General features: G+C 44.9%; 1 protein-coding gene across 1 annotated transcript; it reads left to right on the forward strand.

The window, feature by feature from the left end:
• Positions 1-13324: 13324 nt before the first annotated feature.
• Positions 13325-13917, forward strand: LOC123155899 (auxin-responsive protein SAUR71-like). Its single transcript, XM_044574052.1, has one exon. The coding sequence runs from the start codon at positions 13404-13406 to the stop codon at positions 13692-13694; it is 291 nt and encodes a 96-aa protein (XP_044429987.1). The 5' UTR covers positions 13325-13403; the 3' UTR covers positions 13695-13917.
• Positions 13918-22247: the final 8330 nt, after the last annotated feature.

Here is a 22247-nt window from a genome sequence, read left to right on the forward strand (position 1 = left end):
AAGCCGAGGAGGTGTCCCTTCGGGTGAGGCAGGAGGCCGAGAAGGTGCAAGGTAAGGATGTTTAACTCAGTCCTTATGTACTACTTTCCTATCAAGTCTATATATGTTTACCTCTACTTGTTCATTAATTAGCGGCTGAGCACCCCAATACCTTGCATAGCTCTAATCGTGGCGGCCACTGACTAGAGTTGGATGACGACGACCCGATGGTGGGTTGCCCGCTAGTACTCACGACAACGAGCATTTCTCTTTGGCGTCATCTATATTCCCTCCTCCGATGAGTACCAATAGTTTATCTCACTAAGGTTAAAATTTTTGTGTGGGGAATTGGGGGGGGGGGGGGGGGGGGGTATAGGAGGATGTTTGGGGGTTTCGAGCCCTAACCTTACTCACTCGGATCAAATTGGTGGTGGCCACATGAAGACGCAACACGATGGCGAGCACAACCACACACGGCAATAATGAGCAGCATGATGAGTGCTCAAGGCTCGGTGGCGCCTGAGATCTGGGATTTGGGGGTGACCAAAAGTGGGAAGAATGATGGAAAATGTGAGTATAAGTGACAGGTGCTCGACCACACAAGCGGTTCCATGAAAAAATACGCCTCGAATACTTTCGAACTAGACGCAGTTATGATTTTCAAACCGGCTCCATAGATTATTGCACGTGGTTTTGAAATTCTAGTGCCTCCACAATAAGAATAACTGGCTCTCCTAGATTCTTAGAGGCAGCTATGTCAGGTGGGGACATAACCGCCTCTGGTGGCCGCTGCTAATGCTCGGTTTTCTATTAGTGAATAGGAGATTAACTCTGTAAACCAGCGAATTAATATTGCTATCAGAAAAGTTAAAGAACCTTATATACAACCTAACCTTTAGTAGAATATATAGCTTTTGAATAAAAAATAGAGTTTCATTTCAAAAGGCAATGAAATAGCCACTTAATTAACTAGAAAAAATAGATATAAAGGTAGTTTCATATGTTCTCAACTGAAACAAATCCTTGACCTAGAGTTCTTAAAACCTACTCAAGCCATTGCCGGAAACATACCAAAACCACAACAGTTCAAGAGCAGGGTATCATGTGATGCCCATACCACTGAATATTTTCCCCGCACCAACAACACTACTGGAATCTGGCACTTTGCCATCTGCTATGGCAGATGGCAAAGGTTTTGCCATCTGCCAGCAGATGGCAAACAGTTTGTCTGAAACCCTGCAGGTAAAGGCTTCTTTGCCGTCTGCTGGCTGATGGCAAAGAGCCTGTGGCTAACGGCATACTTTGCCATCTGCCAGCAGATGGCAAAGGCTGCAGGCTGTTTGCCGTCTGCCAGCAGATGGCAAAGGCTGCATGCTTTGCCATCAGCTGGCAGATGGCAAAGAGCCTAAATAGGCCAGCCCAAATTTTACATGTAGATGACGCGTGGCCTCTTTGCCAACTTCCAGCTGATGGCAAAGCTCCAGCAGATGGCAAAGTGACTATATTGCCCCATTTAATTTTGTTTTTTCTTATATCAACTCATTTTCACAGAAATCAAACACAAATATATTTATATGACCAATATAGCATATTCAACACATATTACCAATAGTCATGAACACATATGTATCCAACACATGTTACCAATAGTAGCAAGTTTCATTTGGTACTGAGTAGAAATTTAGCATGGAATTATCAATACAAACCACTACAGCGCATACTGGCACACTAAGATAGTTCCCCATCAAACAAAGCACTGCATATATAGCCTCACTTCCAGCTCTTGGCCTCCTTGTCCATCTCTCCAGTGTCGCGCACCAAGAGGACGTCGCGCACCAAGAGGACGACGATGAAGATGCCACAGATTACTTGGTCTCCTCGTCCGTATCCTCAGCTCCACACGCCGAGGGAAGAGCACGAAGGCACAGACTGCTCGACCTCGTCTGTGTCTCCGACGTCACGCGCGATGGTGCAAGGACGACAACAGCGCCAAAATGGGACATAACAGGTTACTACACATGATTAAGGCTATAGTTCATGTGTGCTGGGAGACAAGCAGCCATATGATACATACCTGATCCAAAAGGTTGTATTTGTAGTAGGTGCCCCTCAAAGCACAAAATGAAGCCGCCGCCATCGCAACTACAAAATTTTTTGCAGCCTATGATACAAACACAAATAAAAATCTAGCCAGCCAGATAATATAATTTGTATTAAACAACAGTGGCAACAAATGCAACCCGTAAATTAAGTGGCTCAAAACTGGCAACCCAACACATGAGTAAAGCCGTGTCGATCTGAAACGCAGTGCCTGAAGTAACATGTATTTAAAAAAGGCTTGTGTTCCGTTGGACATGAAAAATCTCATAATTCTCTAGCTGGACAAACATAGCAAGATGATAAGGAAAAAACAGTGGATCTGTGTTATACCCTAACCCAGTCGCTCCAGCCCTGGGTACACCCAGTCTTAGTTCAAATGGATCTGTGTTATACTATCATGCATGTGATTTCTGGGCACACCAATCATACACATACGGCATACAACCATAAATGAGATGGTCAAACCAGTTCTGAACATGCTAATGCAACCATAAAAATGCCATGGAGAATAAGCAGCAGGCAAAAAAAGTTGAATTCTAGTGAGCTGCAGATTTATATCTTGTTTATGGATCATCAAGTTAAACAAAGCATCTGTAACTTTGTCAGGAGACTGTAATTTTTCCCAGTGAAATTTGTTGCATGGGTTGGCTTTCACATATCTAAAAGGGAACCAAAAGCCCTGAACGTCAAAATGCTTGCAAGTACTAGAGAGATAAGACATATAATACTACTCCCTCTGTTCCCAAATATAAGTCTTTCTTCTTGGATGGTCTAGAACCAGAAATTCACAACATTTAACATTGGCTAAAGGACATGATCAAATTAGTGGTACACAAATGTTCCATTTCTAAAACCAAAACAATGTTCAGCGGCCACCGCCAGCAAACCAGTAGGGTTGAGCGGCATGCTTTTTATGGTTTGATTGATGTAGCATCTTTCTTCTAATCAGATTATTATATTAACTCTGAAATTGTGTTCCTGTCATATGTTACTTTCCTCCATCCTGTTATTGTTTGTCTCTCACCTGCCGTGGGAAACATGGGGTTTTCTTTCTTGCTGATTTGTCAGAAGAGCAACCTAATTTAACTAATGATTATTTGCGACAAATTTGTCCGAGGAAAAATGCATTCTTATGACTGAACTGTATGATCTCAGTTCACTAACCTGAAAACGATTTCACAAACAAAGTACTGAATGCAGCAGAGGTATGCTACTTCATTTACTGCTTGCTATAGCCAAAAGGCACTGCTATATGTACTTTCTAATAATAGAAATAACCAGAACCAATACAATATTTAGAATATTAATAAGCAGAGATAACATCAAATAATGTATTGCCACCATGAAGTTCAAGACAGGTTATGTGTATGACTAAACATGGGACATACCTCACCCCCTTCAACAGATACATTTCATTTTGAATGTACAACCCATAGTAATCACTGTCTTTTTCGGATGTGAGATTGTATAGATTATCTTACTTGATCTGCAATATTTCTTTGGATTTCTTTTTATGAAAGACACATGACACATAGTTTGCTGGATGGGTCTAAGATAAATATTTTAGTTATAGGAGGATTTTTTGAACGAGTAATAGTATTACCACCATTTACTTGGTGTGTTGTGCTTTCGGTAGAGCTTTCATATTTCAACACATAAACAACAATTCAAGTTGGGACCAGAATCGCACAAACATCAAGCTCAAAGGAAATATCAGTTGGGAGTGATCAAGTATTCATTTTCTTAGTGATCTAATAGGTCTTATATTTGTTTAGAGAGGGAGTATGTTTCTAGATAGCCATCAATTCCAATGTTTCGTTTATTTACTGCCTGAATATGAAGAAGATAGGTTTGCAATGTAGCTTTTTACATGATAATGTAACAAACATTTATGTCTTATAACTGCAAACATTTTTTTAGTCCGTCACCGAGCAAATGTTTGGGAGTTGGAAATTATTTGGATACACATGATCTCAGCAAAGAAAGATTCACACATACTGCAACCAAAGGAGCTCCTTCACTCTCTATGCACCTAGAGAAATTATCCTTAATTACGAGCAGTACCCTAGATTTAGTTGTGGTTCTAACATACTAGTGGCTGGGGCGTGCCATTGGCACGCCTCCTGAGCGTTCATGTGCGTACTTATCTAGCTTGCACACGTCCACAGGTCTAGGTTGATCCTTGATGGCGCTTATATACAGCAAAAGTGATTTGCAAACATGCGAATATGCCATCTTTACTGACTTTAACCCATAACCAATGGTAAACATGAATGCTAAATAGAATATGTACCTTGCCATAAGCTATACAAATGAACAACCAGTACAAAGTTCAGCAATGAACCCAAATAACTGAATCAAAGGGTCATGTTATACAAAAAAGAATAATGTGAGCTGATGCAACATAAATATTTCAAACTTAAATGTAGAGATTTTTAATAAGAAAGCTTTGACTGTCTATTTAGAGGAAGGTCTAAGATACTTTTAATAAGGCCCTGACCGGTTTAGTTGTAACACTCACCAGTAGAAGAAATACATAAATGAATTTGACCATGAGCTGAAGGCAATATATACATAAATGGTCTAAATCATGTATATGTAAGGAAGGTAAATACTAAAAAAATAGTAATCCATCATCTGAAGTGGGTTACTGCATAAAAATATATCTTTCAAAAAATCTTTGATCAAAAGTTGGCCCTCTTAATTTGATACAGGATAAGAAGGCCACTTTGCAGATAATATTGGTACCAATTCTGTAAAAGTTTCTCTCTCTCTGCATGAAATGCTCATGAATCATGGATGGAAGGCATAACACTCGAATACTAAGGTCATTATGGAAGTAAATGCCATACCGCAATACCTGTAGATGAGTTGCAATATTTTCCCTTCTGAGTTTCTCCACGTTCATAAGCTCCAGTATCCTTTTAGCCTTTAGGTACAGCCTCTACAACCAACAGTAAGAGAAAGGACACAACATCTTGTACACACTACTAAGCAGATCATAGGACTTAGTTAAGAAATGCATTCTCAGATCCTTGTTAACATCACAAAATGTACAATGTCCCCAATTCTATTCACTATGAAAATAACAGCAATACAGTGCCAGCAAAGCTACCTGAAGGTTTACACATGACTAATATCTCATACAGTAAATGCATGTGCTCAAATGAAATTTTAATGGAGTAAAACTCCAGGAAGATGTACAAAATAAAACTAAGAGGGCATGCAAAATTACCGGAGCGAGAGAGAGAGAGAGAGAGAGAGAGAGAGAGAGAGAGAGAGATCGTACCGGATCCAAAGCAACAGGAGCCAAGATGCGAGAAATCCATGAACGGTGACTCAGATCCCGCGCCAGCCCGACCAGCCCCTCGAGCGGAACGCATCAAGGGCCCCACCTCTCGGTCCACAGCCCGCGCCGCCGCGGACATCCCGAGCCCCGTGGAGTGCGCCGCCGGCCGCAGGCGCCGCAACGGCGGTGGTCCCGCTCATGGAGTCGTCCATGGCCGCCGCTGCGTGCATCTCCTCGTTGACCTTGACTATCGACCACCGGAACGCGAAGAGGAGGGAGGGGCTCGCGACGCAGCAGGGCTGGGCGGTGGAGGAGTAGCAGCAGGGCGGCGGCAGGGCGCAGAAGGAGGAGGAGGAGGTGGGAGGGAGCGGCGGCGGGTGAGGAAGGAAGGAGCGAGGGGCGTACGTGGGGCTGTGGATTCGGGCTGTGGATGGGTGGGGAGAGAGGGAGGGGATAACCCCACAGTTTTTTTTACCTGGAAAAAAATAACCCCATCTCTTTTCCATCTGCCAGCAGATGGCAAAATCTTTGCCGTCTGCTGGCAGATGGCAAAGAGGTGGGGCTGGTAAGTCGTTGCACTCTTGACGGCCACATGATTTGCCAACCTCTTTGCCATCTGCTGGCAGATGACAAAGATTATTTGTCATCCACTAGCAGATGGCAAAGAATTGGTTGATGGCAACCATGTTCTTTGCCGTCTGTCAGTTCTTTGCCATCTGTTTTTTATAAGCAGATGGCAAAGACGTTCTTTGCCATCAGCTGGCAGATGGCAAAGAGCTGGCTGATGGCAAATTCCCTCTTTCCAGTAGTGCAATAATAGCGTTAGTTTATTTGAGAGGGATGCCGAGAAAAAGAATAATGTAGGGGGCATTATTCATGGAAAATATCGTACCATGGATGAATAGTCGATTTAGGATTATGTGCCCCTCATTATATTTGGGGATCTTCCTATAAAAGCACGAGTTAGATAAATCCAAATGATCTCAGCCATTCAACCACCTATATACAACCGTCTCGGTCCATTTCAATGATGTATCCATCACATCACCAATAAAAATAACATTATTAATTAAATTAATGAATTTTATTTGTTAAACAAGAGTAATTATAAATGTTTTATAAACATGAATGTCATATTAATTGCATTAATAGCAATGTTTAGGCACACATTTATTCTTTATAGCCTGAAATCGCTAATTATGGAAGTAAAATTTGTAGTTATCCCTATTCAACCCACTCTAGGATCATCTCGATCCTTTCAACAACCATGTCCTAGATCATATATAGGGAGTAGCACACCGCATCATATAGGTTTCATCGATTGTAGAGTTTAGATGCGCACCTTTCTAAGATTAGCCTAATTGTCCACTGGATATCTGGATCCGTCCTGGATAAATACGGAGTGCAGATGAATTGTTTGGAGAACCCCGTATAGATTATGGATATTCATTTTGGTGCTCAGGCTCATCTGCATCCGGTGAAAAGTAAATTTTAAATAATACTAAGTAAATTTAATGAAAAATGTTCCAATGCGCGATGTTCATGTCAAATTTCAGTTTGTTCGGACATTTGATGAGCTCGGGGCAAAAAAAGGCAAAATCAGTCAAAACAGTACGTGAACAGTAAACTTTTTACAGCTCCAAAATTTGTATTTTTGCTGAGAGCTATTGAAATGTCTAAACTCCACGAAATTTGACATGGACTTTACGCTCATGAGCATGTAGCATCACAAAAAAATTCGGGAGTTTTGATTTTTTACCCTTTTAAACAAATTTACTGTTCACCTTGGATGCAGATGCACCCGAGAGCCAAAACACCTCATCCGTATAGATTACAACTATACTAAAAAATGACCCGCTTCTTTGAAATCTCCGAGGACTGCATTTCTAAAGAGAGAGTATAAAACTTGAACCAAACCTGGCCCTCCTCTAATTCTTTCCTGGAACATATATATGCGTGGTGTCAGTTATCTCCTCCACACACTTCCATGCATGCGTGCGTGGAGCGACGAGTCGTCGATGGACCAAGATATCAAGAATCTAGCGGGAATGCTAGCGTCACCACTCACCGGTCTCGGTCAATATTGGCATGCATCCGGTCTTGCTGAAAAGAGTTGATTAAATGTGTCATTGTTCTCGCGTGGCTTCTAGAATGGTGAATTACACGGATTCACCTCCTTGGACACCCGAGAGCCAAACATGCTTGTCCTAGCCTGACGTCGGTAGCTAATCAATTCACCTTTCCGGTAAAAGTCAGCTTCATTTACCTGACCGGTGAAGGCTTGATCTGGAGCGGCCGAAGAGGATCTTTTCACTGGACAAGAAGTGGCGGGGACGGGGGATTTGTCTGGTAAAAAACTCTTGGGTAGATTTCAGATACCTATGCGCTTCTCACATACAGGACACCGCTGGTCAACGTCTAGTCTCGTAGTACCGATAATCCGACAGCGACCTGATGAGAGTGCATCTGCTTATTTGATCGGTCGAGCGATCAAATGTTAGTTCTAGTGTTTTCCTTTCAGACGGCAATTTTCGTCTTCTTTGGCACGTGAGCCCCCGGCTAGCTTGAGGTGCAGCTTAACTAAGGCTCGATCTAGAACTCTCATTCTCATGGACATGGTATGCAAATCGCTAATCCGGCTGGGACAATATTCAAATTCTGCACGTGCATCTTTTTTTTCTTCTTTCTTGCGAAATCTGCACGTGCATCTAGCTAGGACTAGCTCTTGAAACGTGACCCCTTTTCACCCGAGCACTAGCTACAAAACTTTGTACTGCTATCACGTAAAGATATACCGTACGACTAAAGCTAGACTCAGCACAAATTTTATCGTCAAAAGAGATGTAAGCATAGTAATACAACCAGTTGATGGCTATATGGAGCTGCCATGGTATCTATAGGCATCCACTGTAGTCACTCATATAGTGGCAGGCTGTTAGGGAAATACCTCTTAGTTCTTGGCTGTATCTATACCTATACGGGGAAACAAAAATTAATAATTATGAAACAGTCAAAATAGTTCATAATTTTTTTTACAATAAACCTGACTTTCTATTGCACTAGTATATAAATTTTCACGAAAAAAACTCAACGTTGACTTCGGGGCAAAAAGTAACAAAATTTATTTGCTATTATAGGGTCACTATTGACACTATTTTGGCCCTATTTTTGCAAAGAAGTCTAGGGGGTTTTCTTTTTGTGAATATTTTTCACAAGTACAATGGAAGGTCAAGTTTATTTCAAAAATATTTTTAGAATTTTTATTTAATTACTAACTATTTTTACGTATAGGGTGTATACACCCATAGATCAAACATCCGGCTCCCAGGCTATAAGCATCTCTCTTTGTCTTTCTTTGCATTAATTGTATTTGTCTAGAGAAGTACACATATACTTAGGTTCTTTCATGAGAGTTCATTCTTCTCATTTGTTTATGTCTCTTTTCTTCACATGGACGTTGTCATGTAAGAGCAAGTACAATAAAGTGACATACGTGGGCTATAAGAGATGCCACATCAGAATTGTGCCTAGTTGAAGGAGATAGAAGAGAAATGGGCTACAAACTTACAGCCGAATATAACACGAGACCCAATAACCTTTGTGAGAGAAACAGGTGGGTTATATATTAATGGTATAAACATACTAGTATGACTAATTATTGTATGAATGTCTATTAAATTGGTTATAAGTGATATGACAACTCCATATAGCCGATTTTTGGCTATATTATTAACCATGCTCTAAGCAAGCTATAGGTACTTCACTATGTAGACCAAAAACGGTGTCAAATTTCCTTTTCTTTGGGCATCGATGTCCTCCGTTGCCCAACCGATGCCACAAAAAAAATTCTATGCTCCAATGCCAAACTGACAAAGCATCAAACAATTACTCTTGGTGAACCACCCAAGAAAGCAAAGTAGCCTCAAGATTGTCTCGTAAGTAAGCAGTTCATAACTTATTTGATTTTTCAATGCATGTGAGGGTCCCACTTTTTTCAGGCTAGGAACACACATTATGAGCAACGTGCCAAACACTTTTTAGTGCATCGCTGCCTAGCCAATAATACTTTAATACATTGGACATCGACGACATTGTGGAAGATTTTGTTGTACTTAGTCTAAGAGTTGGCTGGATGATCCTGGTCAGTGATGCTGCTCCCGGACAACTCTAGTTTGAGGAAATCAACAAGATGTACGCACTTAATAGTCATACCAATGGAGAGGGTACTCTTTGTCTAACATGCAATCAATCAGTCGGTAACGCAATTAAGCACGTGTATGCAACATAAGTAGGACCAGTAAAACCTGCCAAAGGAGAATATCAAGAAGCCGTACCTCGTCCAAACGAACTGTTTCTTTCAGCTCTCATGGATCGGAAGCTCGGCTGTAGCTTCGCAGGGCGACCGTGAGGACGACGTACACGTGCGTACGACACGAGCACGACACCATGCACCGTAGGACCATCCAGATGGTGAGATGGATGGAGTGAAGGCATCTCCAATTGCTGACATGCAAATTTGCTCTCGCATCCATTCGCTGACATGGATGCGGAAGCCAGCCATTACACGCTACCCGTATACATTTCAAATCGAATTAAACATACTAGACGTAATTCATACAAACCGGCTGATTTTTACATAAGCCGGAGCGCATTCATTACAATTCAAACAATTTTTAGTACGAAAAAAGGCTGCCAGACCCAAACCTATCCTGTGGCGGCGCCCATGGTCCACTTTCATTGTATTCCGCATCGGCGACCACATCCTCCATCCGTCGTCTTCATGAACACCGGTGGGGTTTAAGACCTGTGAATTAAAGGTGTAGTCTACGACGAGGAAGAGTAGGACATGAGAGACGGATCGGCCCACTTAGGACACAAGGCCATGCCGCCTCCCATGTCCTACCCATCCTCGGACGAGTTCGTGACCTGTCCGCCGCCGGTGCCGGTGGATGTGAGGTCAATGATGGATGTGGATAGTCCGTCACTGTCCACCTGCCACATGCGCCCCCAAAAATTGGATGGCGGCGTTCTCATCCTCGGCCGCCACCGCTGCCTGCGTGTGTGCTTTTGCGCCGTATCCGACTATGCCATCTCTTCGTTGGGAGCGGAGTGTGAGCACACGCGGCCTCGTAGAGCACCAGATGCTCCATAATGAAGTTCGGGTTCGCCGCGACCATGGCGGCCATGGCCTCCTCGCCTGCGTGCTCGCCGTAGATTTGGCCCTCCGCTAGCTGGTGCTGCTCCAAGAGGAACTTGTTGTACCGCTGCTCCTCTTGCACCTACCGAAACAACGAGTTGGGAGTCGATGCAGGCTACTCCTCCCCCACCATGGCGGCGTCGAAGTGCGCATGCGCCTGTTCCATGGTCCAACCGGCAAGCATAGGCGCAGGGTCCGATGCCATGTCGTCGACCGAGCCCGTCTCAATCATGGGATCATCGTCGGAGACCCCAGACGAACTAGCCGGCATGTCGTGCTCGATCCTCCAGGCGCGGCAGCTCTACTAGGCAGTCGCTAGGGCGGACACCTTGTGCTTCATCTCCGATGACATGCTCTCCCACAAAGTGTTCCCTCACGCGGTCATGGCAAATATGGTGCAAGGGAGCAGGATGTGGAGTGGATGTGTTGTGTTGTGGAGTTAGCCGGGCATGGTCGCCTTTAAATAGCGGATACCGGTGAGGCCAATCGTCCGGGTGCGTCAATGTGCGGCGCCGAAGTTGGTTCCTTGGCCGTCGAGCCTGCTTAATGTGACATACAGACAAACAGGTTTTGAACAGGCATGGTAGGTATCCCGCCAGTCCCGACAGTAAACTTCTCTTCGGTGCTGAACAAACACAGACACCGAGGGAGGCTGCTGGCAGCACTCTTGGCCAGCGCGCCGCATCAATGCCGTTGCTAGTGAGAGGTCGTGTTCGCTCTGGGCCGGCGTCAATACAAAGTGGCCGTTGTACAACGGCGTGAATACTGGCAGCTGGCGACGGGCACGGGTGAAGGATTTTTGATGGGCCAGGTTAGTCAGGACCGGGTATGGCAGCGGTCCGGACGCCCACGAAGCCCCCACTCCCCTAATTTGTCTCCAGTTTGTGTGAAAAAATGTGTCCAGACCGGCCTTCGGACAAACGTGTACATGACATGTCCTGGTGTAGAAATTTCATTGAGAGTTACCAGGGCATCTACAATCAAACTCTCAAACCATCCGTAACCGTCTTTACCGCGGGGTTAACATGGCATCTCCAATCCTGGCCCTCAAAATAACTGTAACCATCTGGACCGCACGATCCAGATTAGCTTACACCAAGACATGCCATGTATACGTTCGTCCGATTTACTCCTCGACTGAGTTCCCAGAGTGCAATATCCTGCAAAATTAAGCTGATCAGTTTCGTTGGTTGGTCGCATAGAGATCATTCGCGGTCCCCACTCGATAGCGCTATCAACGACTTCAAATCCTAGCCCACCACAGAATACCACTTTGCATGTATATTAATTAAAAACCCCAAAGTCAACCACGCACCAAGAAAAAGAAGAATCTTGTAGGGCGGAATACAAACATAGATGCTTGTGGCGCCGTCTTGTAGCTGCTAGTGGTAGCTAGGTTTGATTTCACTTTCAAACTGATTAATCCACGACGAACTGGTCTTGTCAACATTTAGAAAGGAAATTTTCTTAATCTTCAATTGTTTTTTTTCTCTCGAATACGCACGAGTGTGCGTATCATGCATATATTAAAGGAGAAAGGGGAAGAGCCATCCACGGCTATGTTACAACGCTTGATTACAATGCGCTCCGCGTTTGTCCGCCTAAGTGCTAATCTGACTACTCGCTAGCTGCCCGCTCCGGCGTCGCCGTGAATGCCACTGTGAGCTCCCCTCGAAGTATGCCCGCCTGCCTCCATACCTCGCCTTCGCTCCGAATCCGGTCCAGAAGCCGCGCGAGACAGACGGATGCCCCATCAAAGGCGATGGCATTCCTGTGCTTTCACACCTCCCACATGGTAAGCAGGCATATGGCGCGGATTGTCTTCAATCGTGATTAATTAGCACTCCCTTTGTAAAAAAAATATAAAAGGGTTTTGGTCATTAAAACACTTCATATTTGTTTGCAGAGAGAGTACATGATACTATAAATAATCGGACCATGCATGTACATGCATGTATCAATGCTATGTGTACATTTATACGAAATTCTGCATGAGCTACACGCGGGTACACACTTTTTTTCTATCATCTACTCCCTCTATTCCTAAATATAAGATGTTTTTTGGATTCATATGTATGTGACATGTTTTAGTGTCTTTGTTCATCCATTTTGATCTGTATTAAGTCCACATCAAAATATCTAAAACATCTCATAATTAGGAACAGAAGGAGTATACACATTAATTAATGTTTATTTCAAGAAGCAAATCTCCGCTGCTACATGTTCATTTCGCTCTGTAAAAACATTCATGCCCATGCACGTAGGGATGTAAACGGACCCGTTTAAGCCCACTTATCAGTCTAACAGTTCAATACAACTTTTTTCTGAGAAAATTAACTATCGAGCTAACTGAAGATAACTAAAGGGGACTTACGCCCCTGTTTATTGCGTCATTTACATCCCACATGCACGAGCTGTTTCAACTTTTAAAATTCTAGCAGGCCGACCAGCCGAGTCTAATTAGCTAGCTAGCCAAATGCTTGTAGGGGCAGCTAACTAAATTCCATGGTCATATTTTTCAAAGAGACTGAAGATATGATAGCCAACATGTTTGAAGCCAGTGGAGGTTGACTGCAACGACTGCAACGCCACCACAGAACAGTAAACGTTCTCTCTCTTTCTCTCTCTCTCTCTCTAATCAGTAACCACATGCTCTGGAGTACTCATGATCCAATCAAACATTCCATCGCCTATAAAAGGAGAGCCCCAAGCCAACGCCAAGCAACACATACTACACACATGTAAATTCACAGCGATCGAAATCTAATCTCTAGCTAACAGCTAGCTACATATATATACTAGCTAGTATCTCCTACGTTCGTCAGCGATCCACTGACGATGAGGGAGCTGATCCGGCGGCTGAGTTTCTCGGACCGGGTGAGCGAGGGCAGCGGCGGCGTGCCACGCGGGTGCGTGCCTGTGCTGGTGGTGGGCGACGGCGACAGAGACGAGGAATGCGAGCGGTTCGTGGTGCGGGTAGAGACGCTGCGGCACCCTTCGCTGACGGTGCTGCTGGAGATGGCGGCGCAAGAGTTCGGGTACAAGCAGGAGGGCATCCTCCGCGTCCCCTGCGCCATCCACCAGTTCAGGCAGGCGCTCACCACCGCCGCCGTCTCCAAGGGCTACTGATTAGCAGTTAGTTAATTCTCCAGTTATCGACTTCTTCAGGTAATTAAGGTGCGATTTTTTGGTGCCGTTCACTCGTTGACTCTCCTACGCCTGCTGTCTTCTCTTTTGCCTTTTGTTTTCTCTGGTTGGTGATTTACATGAGAGGGTTGCCATATGTATGCATGTGCGCTTTATAACGCGCATTGTAATTTACGTTGGACCTCTTGTCAGAAATAACAAGTGAAATATTTTTTCCTCAACAAGTGAAATAATTAAATATTCATGTTGGTCATATGTAAGCGGAGTGAAAAATTTCTTTGCATAACTCGATTCAAGGCGCAACACTGTGGCCGCCGGGGCGAGCGGTATCAAGGCCCAAGGACACCGGCAAGGCCATGACCAGGAACAAGTTGTGGCCGCCGGAGGCGAGCAAGAAGGTGATGGTTCGGGGTGCAGGCTCGCCGGAAAAATCGGTTGGTGAGCCGGTTTAGAGGGATGGTGGTGGTGGCGGCAGCAACCGCGGTGGGGGAGGTGAAGGAGGGCGGGGTCGCGAGGTCGAACGGTAGCACCATTGGGCGTGAGTGGCAAAGGTAGGCGGATAGGGCAGGGAAGTGCGTGGCGCGGGAGAAAGAAAATGAACAATGGCACGATCTTGACCGTTGGATTGAGATCTTGTGACCCAGAAAAGTGACTTACAGAGAAAATAATCAAGTCAACTTACACATAGTTGGTCACTTAAATATTTGGTGTCCACGTGCTTCCTCTCTAATATTGGTTCACTCATTAGGATGTTTTTTAAACGAATGAGAATGAGCGTGCATCCTCTGAGAGAGAGAGAGAGAGAGAGAGAGAGTGTGGCATGTTTACTGCTCATGACGCAGAAGCCGAGATATAAACACCTATAGGTTTTCAATTTTCATGTTTATTTCCATTACAAAAATGAGGATTTATTTTGCAAAACCTTCGGTCCTTACCATAACACCCCGACAAAAAGAAAAGTAGCTGAAGAGTATTGAATTCTGAATGTATTAGGGCCTCAAAGGGCTGTTTATATAAGTTACAAAACTTGGGGGCCAAGGATAGTAGAGATAGAGTACAATTTGAACTACCAAATATACAAACTGAAGATATACTCTAATACCCCCCCGCAGTGTCAACATCCGGTGTAACAATGTTGAGACTGGATCGAATGCCAGTGAATGCTGCAGTAGGGAGCCCCTTGGTGAAAATATCAGCAAATTGCGCAGTGGTAGGAACATGAAGCACACGGACCTCGCCAAGAGCCACTTTTTCACGAACAAAATGAATATCAATCTCGATGTGCTTGGTGCGTCGATGCTGAACAGGATTGGACGCCATGTAGACTGCAGAAATATTGTCGCAATACACAATAGTTGCACGCTCGATTGGTCGATGAAGCTCAACCAAAAGCTGACGGAGCCACACCGCCTCGGCCACAGAATGAGCAACAGACCTGTATTCAGCTTCTGCAGACGATCTGGAAACTGTAACCTGCCTTTTGGAAGACCAAGAAGCAAGATTGTCACCCAAATAAACACAAAAGCCGGATGTAGATCGTCGAGTATCTGGGCAACCCGCCCAGTCTGCATCAGAATAAACTGTCAAGCTTGTTGGAGAGGAAGAATTAAGCAGAAGACCATGATCAATGGTGCCTTTGAGATACCGAAGTATTCTCTTGACATGAGAATAATGAGGAACACGAGGATCATGCATATATAAGCAGGCTTGTTGAACAGAATAAGATATATCAGGGCGAGTGAGGGTGGCATACTGGAGAGCACCAGTGATACTGCGATATAGAGTAGGATCAGAAAAGGTTTCACCGTGGGCCGACAGCTTAGTACCAACGTCGACCGGCGTACGACAAGGTTGACAGTCAGTCATCCCTGCACGAGAGAGTAAATCAAGAATGTACTGACATTGATATAGAAAGAGTGTAGATGAAGTGCGGGAAATAGTGATCCCAAGAAAGTGATGAAGAGGACCGAGATCAGTCATGGAAAATTCACGATTAAGAGAAGATATAACGTGTTGTAAAAAGGAAGCAGAAGAGGCAGTGAGAATTATGTCATCAACATATAAGAGAAGATAGGCAGTATGGGAGGAGGAATGAAAAATGAAGAGAGATGAACCAGATTTAGATGCGGTAAAACCTATTGTGTGAATAAAGGTGGTGAAGCGATGAAACCAAGCATGAGGGGCTTGTTTAAGACCGTACAGAGATTTGTGAAGAAGACAAACAAAATCAGGAGAAGAGGAATTCTCAAAACCCGAAGGTTGTTGACAATAGATAGTTTCATTGAGAGTGCCATGGAGAAAGGCATTTTTAACATCTAACTGATGGATCGGCCAAGATGAGGAGACAGCGAGACTGAGAACAACACGAATGTTACTAGGTTTTACAACTGGAGAAAATGTCTCATCAAAATCAACACCGTGTTGCTGAGAAAACCCACGACAAACCCAACGAGCTTTATAACGAGCGAGAGTACCATCAGCATGAAATTTGTGACGGAAAACCCATTTGCCGGAAACAACATTGACACCAGGTGGTTTGGGAACGGGAGTCCAGGTGTTATTTTCCAGAAGAGCATGAAACTCATCACGCATAGCAGAGTGCCAAAGAGGATCGAGAAGAGCACGTTTATAAGATGTAGGAATAGGGGAGATAGTGGGAACGGCAGTGAGGTTAAGACGTCGTGTAGGGAGGTGAAAGCCACGCTTACCACGAGTGCACATGACATGATCATTGACTGGAGGTATGATAGGAACGGCTTTAGATGGAAGAGGCGGTGTGGAGGAAGAAGTGGAGGATGGAGAGGCAGTAATTGGGGATATAGGCGTGGGAGGAGAGGAAGCTGCTGTCAAAGGAGGAATGGTGGGCGTGGAAGGCTGTGGTGAAGGAGAAGTGGGCGGTGTGGAAGGCTGTTGTGGTGGTGATTGTTGCTCCGGGACAATAGGGGTAGGAGCTAGACGAGGGAGGAGAGGAGATGAAGAACGAACAGAGGAAGGTTGGGTGGTAGAGGATGTTTGTGTGGCAGCGTAGGGAAAAGTATATTCGTCAAAGACGACATGACGAGAAATAATGACACGACCGGAGGAGGGATCAAAGCAGCGAGAGCCCTTATGATCATCGGAGAGACCAAGATAAATGCAGGGTAAAGAGCGAGGTTCTAGCTTATGAGAAGTTGTAGAAGTGATGTTGGGAAAACAGAGACAAACAAAAACGCGAAGAGAAAGATAGTCGGGATGGGAAAGAAAGAGGGATTGAAAGGGAGTGTAGAGAGGACATGTTTTAGTTGGTCTAATATTGAGAAGAAGTGTGGCAGTGCGTAATGCTTCAACCCAAAAACGGGGAGGAAGAGAAGCTTGAATAAGCAAGGTGCGAAGAATATCATTGATGGAACGAAGAGATCGTTCTGCTTTTCCATTTTGAGGAGATGTATAGGGGCAAGAAAAGCGAAGAAGGATGCCGTGAGAAAGAAAGAAAGTGCGATTGCGAGTATTATCAAATTCACGTCCATTGTCACATTGAATAAAGCGTATGGGAAGACCAAAGTGGGTGAGAACATACTGACGAAAATTGAGAAAAATTGGGTGTACATCGGACTTGGCTCGGAGAGGAAAGGTCCAAACATAATGGGAATAATCATCAAGAATTACAAGATAGTATTTGTAACCAGAAACACTAGGAATTGGAGATGTCCATAGATCACAATGTAGCAATTCAAAAGGAAAAGTACTAATAGTAGAGGATGTACCAAAAGGTAATCTAACATGTTTGCCACATTGATAGGCATTACAAAGAGAGGAATCATGAGGGACACTAGAACTAGGGATACTAAATTCCTGTAACAATGATGACAATGTAGCTTTATTAGGATGGCCAAGCCGACGATGCCATAGATGAACTAATGCAAGCATGGCGCGAGGAGTGGAAGTGGGGGCGCCATGAAGTGGATAAAGATCACCGGTGCTATTGTACCGAGCTAGAACCTCCCCCGTTGTCAGATCCTTCACAGATAAACCAAAAGGGTCAAAGGCCACAATAACTTGATTATCAATGGTAAACTGACGAACGGAGATAAGATTAGTAATTAAGGATGGAACTACAAGAATATTATGTAAGAGAATTTTTTTGGAAGAATAGGGGATGTAAGAATCACCGGTGCAAGAAACAGGAATAGTAGAACCATCACCAATGGTAATGGAAGAAAAAGAAGAAGGGAAACAAGCTGACAAAAAATTCAGAGTTGAAGACATATGCGTAGATGCACCAGAATCGAAAATCCAATCCGTACCTTCATTGTTGAGGGTGAAATTGTTCATGGCGGCGATAAAAGCAGCCTGATCCCAGCTTGGCGACGTTGACGTAGAAGAGGGAGCAGGCATGTTCATTGGTGCATGCTGCCCGTATGCGTACGGTGACGGAGCCGAAGGAGCACCAGGCGCATAGGGAACCAGGGCGTAGCCGGGTGGAATCATGGGGGCGCCGGGCGTGGTCGGTGTAGTAGTGGCGGTGTAGACGTGAGCCGGCGGTCGGGGTCCAAGGAGACCAGGTGAACCGGTGGCAGGACGATGGCCCGGGCTCCAGGCGCCCGTGTATGCTGGAGGAGCGCCGTAAGGAGACGGAGCAGACCAAGGCATGGGCCACGCCTGAACCAGCCCGGTCCAGGGATCTTGCTGCTGGTGCCATGCCGTTGGAGTAGATGTCATTGGAGTAGATGCCGGTGTAGACGATGATGATGCCGAGGAGCTGGCCGAGCGAGGCTGGGGTGGCCGGTAGACGGGATTCTTCCCGCGGTAGTTAGGGCTCGGGCGCCAGCCTGGAGGCGGCTGGACAGGGGCCGCCGACGGAGTGCATGGAGCTGGCGCCGAAGACTTGGTGGTGGCGTGAAACACTTGCGGACGAGTGGCCTTGCGAGCTTGATTCTGAGCCTCGAGCTGAAGGAGAGAGCGAACCTAGCCGAAGGACGGGTAGGGCCGCAACATGGGGATGAAGGCCACCTGTTTCTCGAATTGCTCGCCAAGACCAACGAGAAGAGCGTTTATAAGAACGTGGTCGTCGACGTGATCACCAAGTTGCCGGAGTTCATCACCGATCGACTTGATCCGCTGGCAGAAGACGGTGACCGGGGAGTCTCCTTGGGTGATGGTGCGGAGCTCGGTGTGAATAGCGTTGATGCGGGCGTCGGAGTCGTCTTGAAACAGTTGTTGGAGGGCGGCCCAAAGATCGGCTGCAGTGGCGTCGTCGTTGGAGACAAGATTGAAAAGCTCGGTGGAGATCCGAGTATAAATCCATTGGATGATCGTAAGATCGTCCTTCACCCAACGAGGATTGGCAGGCTGCGGTACAGAGGATGGATGAATATGGTGGCGTAGACCGCAGCGACCAAGGTGGATGTGGAAGAGATGGCGCCAATGGTAGTAATTGTGGGCAGCCAGATCAAGCGAGATGGGTATGAACGGCGCAACATCGGCAATTGTATCTGCTAGAGAGATTGGTGGTGGCGGAAGGGCATATTGCTGGTGGGTAAGGGAACTAGGGTTGGAGGAGGAAGAGGAGGCAGAAGGCGATCTAGCGGCGTTGAACTCGGCCGCGGTAAAGAGAGGCCACACCGGGAGAGGTGGAGGGGCCGGCGGAGAGGCCATGAAGAGGGGATAACCTAGGCGACGGATACCATGAAGAGTATTGAATTCTGAATATGTATTAGGGCCTCAAAGGGCTGTTTATATAAGTTACAAAACTTGGGGGCCAAGGATAGTAGAGATAGAGTACAATTTGAACTACCAAATATACAAACCGAAGATATACTCTAATAGTAGCGAACCAACTTATGGTTGAATGGTTAGAGGGACAGTGGTATTCTCAGCCCACCAGAGGATTAAGCCCCGGTGCTCGCATAATTCCTGGATTTATTTCAGAATTTTCGGCGATGCGCTTTCAGTGGGAGGAGGCGTCCCCATCGATGAAGGGACACCTATAATGACTTCATAAATCTCAAGATGATACGCCGGCTCAATCTCTCGAAGGTGCTCATAGGGGTAGGATGTGAGTAGGAGTGAGCGCATGCGTATATGTATGAGCGCTTGCGTCTGTACTGTGTTAAAAAGGACAAAAAGGAAAGTAGAAACATAGGTGAGGTCGTTAACGTACTAGCTGTTTCTCCTAAAAGAAACAGAAGATAAACAATTTTTTTGTGTGTGTCTATCAATTGTAGCCATTATTCTATGCAGGAATAAATGCTTTGGTGTAGGATCGAAAGTATGTCTAGGGGGGGGGGTGATTAGACCACTTGACCAAATAAAAATCTAGCCTTTTCCTAATTTAAGTTCTTGACAGATTTTAGCAACTTAGCACAAGTCAAGCAATCTTAACACAATTCAAGCAAGCATGCAAAAAGTATATGAACAGCGGAAATTAAAGCATGCAACTTGCAAGAATGTAAAGGGAAGGGTTTGGAGAGTGCAAATGCAATAGGAGACACGGATGTTTTTGTCGTGGTTCCGATAGGTGGTGCTATCGTACATCCACGTTGATGGAGACTTCAACCCACGAAGGGTAACGACTGCGCGAGTCCACGGAAGGCTCCACCCACGAAGGGTCCACGAAGAAGCAACCTTGTCTATCCCACCATGGTCATCGCCCACGAAGGACTTGCCTCACTAGGGTAGATCTTCACGAAGTAGGCGATCTCCTTACCCTTACAAACTCCTTGGTTTAACTCCACAATCTTGTCGGAGGCTCCCAAGTGACACCTAGCCAATCTAGGAGACACCACTCTCCAAGAAGTAACATATGGTGTGTTGATGATGAACTCCTTGCTCTTGTGCTTCAAATGATAGTCTCCCCAACACTCAACTCTCTCTCACAGGATATGAATTTGGTGGAAAGAAGATTTGAGTGGAAAGCAACTTGGGGAAGGGCTAGAGATCAAGATTCATATGGTAGGAATGGAATATCTTGGTCTCAACACAAGTGTAGGTGGTTCTCTCTCAGAAAATGTATGTTGGAAGTGTAGGCATGTTCTGATGGCTCTCTCCACGAATGAAGAGTGGGTGGAGGAGTATATATAGCCTCCACAGAAATTCTAACCGTTACACACAACTTGCAAATCTCGGTGGGACCGAATCGTCAAACTCGGTCAGACCGATTTAGCAAATAATGTGACCGTTAGGATTTTCGGTGGGACCGACATGCAACTCGGTAGGACCGATATGGTTAGGGTTAGGGCATAACGTAATCTCGGTGAGACCAATTACACAAACTCGGTGGGACCGATTTTGGTAATAAGCTAACCAGAGAGTTGGTCAGGCAAACTCGGTGGGACCGATTCGCCCATCTCGGTGAGACCGGAATGTTACGAAAGGGAAACAGAGAGTTTGCTTTGCAGTCTCGGTGGGACCGATCGCTCATGTCAGTTTGACCGAAACGTTACGAAGCGAAACAAAGATATTACAATCCCATCTCGGTGAGACCGATTTTCCTAGAGTTTGTGGCAGTGGCTATGACATCTGAACTCGGTGGCGCCGGATAGAAAGAATCAGTGGGGCTGAGTTGGACTTTTGGTTTAGGTCATATGTGGATGTGAGAAAGTAGTTGAGGGCTTTGGAGCATATCACTAAACATTTTGAGAAAGCAAGCCATTAAGCAACACCTCATCCTCTCTTGATAGTATTGCCTTTTCCTATAGACTCAATGTGATCTTGGATCACTAAAACAGAAAATGTAGACTCTTCTGCTTTGAGCTTGAGCCAATCCTTTTGTCCTTAGCATTTTGAGGGATCCACTTTTCTCATCCATGCCATGCCAATCATTGTGCTTTCCTGAAATATTTATCTTGAAATGGCATTAGCTCAATGAGCTATATGTTGTTAGGAATTACCAAAACCACCTAGGGATAGTTGCACTTTCAATCTCCCGCTTTTTGGTAATTGATGACAACATATAGATCAAAGATTCGACAAATGATAGTAAGATTGAAAAACATCATCACTTTGAGAAGTATGTGAAAAGTAAGAGCTCCCCCTAAATTTGTGCATTATTTGAAATTTGCTTTGGACTGCGAATGCACAATGAGTTAGGATCATGGGTTACTCTTCGATGTCACATACATCTTGGTGGAGCGCTCAAAATGATAATAATTAAACACATGCACTCATCACCAAGCAAAGTGAATGATCATATGAGGAAATAATAGATAATATCATCCAACAAGCATTAATGTAGCATAGCATATGATCAAACACATGATCATCCAAGTATCTCACAAAAGGCATAAAGTATCAAGCACACAAATAACAAAGTTCAACCACCAAAAGAAACAAGAGAGATCAAAAGCAACACTCTCTCTCGAAGCCTACGATCTATACATTTTTCTCCCCCTTTGGCAACAAGTTACCAAAAAGTTCATGAAAAAATGCATAGTGCTAAACGACTCTCAGGCTTGGTCTTCATGTGATGGTGTAGAGATGGCTCCAAGGACGAAGGCTTCTGTTGATGTAGCTGGAGCTGGTGGAGTGGGTGCTGGAGCTGGAGGTACTGAAGCTGTA

This window comes from Triticum aestivum, chromosome 7B (assembly GCF_018294505.1).
Source record: "Triticum aestivum cultivar Chinese Spring chromosome 7B, IWGSC CS RefSeq v2.1, whole genome shotgun sequence".
NCBI lineage: Eukaryota > Viridiplantae > Streptophyta > Magnoliopsida > Poales > Poaceae > Triticum > Triticum aestivum.